Source organism: Aplysia californica, unplaced genomic scaffold (genome assembly GCF_000002075.1).
Source record: "Aplysia californica isolate F4 #8 unplaced genomic scaffold, AplCal3.0 scaffold00097, whole genome shotgun sequence".
NCBI lineage: Eukaryota > Metazoa > Mollusca > Gastropoda > Aplysiida > Aplysiidae > Aplysia > Aplysia californica.
Genome location: NW_004797367.1, coordinates 688,356 through 690,855, shown reverse-complemented (window position 1 = coordinate 690,855; position 2,500 = coordinate 688,356). Strand labels below are relative to the sequence as shown.

General features: G+C 40.6%; 1 protein-coding gene across 1 annotated transcript in view; it reads right to left on the bottom strand.

Annotated features, from left to right (window-relative positions):
- LOC101855413 (advillin) overlaps positions 1-2,500 on the bottom strand; it is a gene marked incomplete in the record, with an annotated part of 77,437 nt that overhangs the window by 1,407 nt on the left and 73,530 nt on the right. Inside the window, 1 exon segment of the mRNA XM_013080727.2 lies at positions 1-847. This exon segment is cut by the window's left edge and continues 1,407 nt beyond it. Within this exon segment, the coding sequence (XP_012936181.1) occupies positions 734-847 (114 nt within the window).

Genomic DNA, 2,500 nt, shown 5'->3' with positions numbered 1-2,500 from the left:
GGAATGGTTGTTTTTCTGTCAGCCGGTGTTTTTGCAGACAGAGCAAACGATCGGAATTCAACAGTCACGTTTGGCATCCCACTACCATTTTGATTAAAAATGGAGTCATTCGTAAGGCATTGTCTCCTAATCAATTTTTCTGACTTGATTATATCATTGAACCGAGGAAAAGGGCTGAGTCCAGTTGGGGTAAACGGGGTAAGAAAGGGGGTGGGGGTGGATATTCAATGATTTTATATAAATTGTTTCATTGTGTTGAACATGGTGAGCTCTTTTGAATACACAGTTTATTGATGTATGGTTTCAATAGCTCGTGAATTTACAGGGGATTTGAATGAAATGTTTGTGAGTGTTTGCAGTACTCGCAACTACATTTTGAGGGACAAGAAAAAATCGTAGCTATAATGACACAGGAGTGAGGATTATGGACCCACATGTTTTATAAATACGTAAATTTGATTTCTAGGTTGGGGCTGGGGTGGGGCTGAAGAGGAGGTAAGAAAAGTAGAAAGGGGATATTATTTTTAGAAAATTGTCGACACACAGGGCGCAGTCTAATTCTTTAGACTAAGTCAACATACGCAATAAGTCAGTGTAATAAAGTGGTATTGTTTTGGGACTTTTAGGTTGATTGGGGGGGGGGGGGTTGTTTTTGGATTGCGTTTCACACACGGCATGTGTATTTGATTGCCACTGGGTCCCAGCAGGTCGCACAGAAAGCGTGGTTGAGGAGTTAGAAAAGGCCCATCTTTTTCTTGAGATCCAGCTGCTTCCACTGCTTAAGTGAGGAGAATTGAGCGTAGGACATTTTGAACACGGTCTGGAAATCCTCATCGGACAGGTAGCGCTGCGGATAGACAGAGTTTGTGTATAGAGGTGAAACACAACGCTGAATTTCTATTTTCTGATGGGGGAGGGGGTTGGTGTGGTGTTTTTAAGGCTCCCCCTCCCCCATCGGCACGATTTAGATCATAATTTAGGAGGTCGTTTTCGACCTTGCCAGGCAGGGCCATTCGTGCTGAGAGAGATACAGCATCTATGCAGAAAGGCCAAGATACGAGATACAATTAATATTACTCACAATTGAATCGAACTTAGGTTTTCTGTGCGTCAAACTGCTTCCCCTCAGAGGCCAAGGTAGTAAGAGACAGTGAACGTTTTGTGTGTTAGACGGAATAGAAACAGTGTGCTGAGGGAAGAACTCTTTTTAAGTTCCCTTGGGATGCTGATGAGGACTTTTTTTCTTGGATTTTTTTTGGAGGGGGGGGGGGTAAGGACTTCGTGGCTTAGGGTGGGGGCTGGTGTGTGGGATGCGGTAGTTGTAGGGGAGAACAAGAAAGAGTAATAAAGAAATCATTCAAACTCTGGAAGGAAAAAATGTTTCTTTAAAAATATTATTTTGGTTTCCAGTTAGACAGTAATTTGAAAAAACCAAACAATTAATGTTCTAGAAAAAGAGGTCTCAAACTGTTGGATGATTTATACTAGATCTAGCCCCCATATTTTCTCCGAAAATAACAAGACGTAAATAAAGTGTCCGTATTTAAATTACATTCTTGTTTTCTAGAAAACGCAGCTACATGTCCAGAATATGAGTGCGATATAAAATGGACACATATTATGACGACAGGGAAAACGAAACAAACCAGGAGAATAACAACATCGGAAACATAATTTACAAATACAACCAAAGACAATGATAATATAATAGTAATCTATATTCAACTGGCAGGGAGCAATAATTTGTCTTTGACATTTACAACGCTGTGGTGTGTAAAGTCCATAATGTTCACCCACGCATATACACAACGAGAAAGAACATATTATTATTATTATCATTATATTACGTGCTGAAACACCTCCGTCCCATAAATATTCTCTCTCTCTCTCTCTCTCTCTCTCTTTCTCTCTCTCTCTCTCTCTCTTCATCTCTCTCTTAATCTCTGTCGTTTTCTCTTTCCCAAACCAAACGAACAAAACATTGTGAAAATGATAAGCGGTGTCTCACCTCCTTGTAGGCAGGATCTACACCTTTAGGAGGTAACTTCTTCGTGAGTTCCGAGTAGGGATGTTTCTGGTCATAGCTGGCTAGCTCCTGGGGAGAGAAGCAAGTAAGAGATGTTTTCTGACCGCATGGAAAGTTCAGCTATCTTGTCAATAAATTATTGTCGTATGTCGGGAAATAGGTGAATGAAATAGAGAAAGGACCAGCAGTGTTGGGAGATTTTTTTTAGATGAATGAATGAGAAGTACATCGATGCAAAACGCGCTTCGCTGTTGCACACAGAAGAGGAGAGTTGGATTCCAAAATAGGGGACAATATTATCTCTGTCTTTCTGTTTTAGTAGTTGCAGGGTGGATAGTAAGCTTTAGTCCTTAATTACTCACAAGCAATGTCGTTGAGTGAGGCTGTAGATAGGTGGATATTTGGTTATGCCCTTGGGGAAGATACGATAATATCCTAAAATGAAACACGGCTTTGAATAACGGGATACAGAAA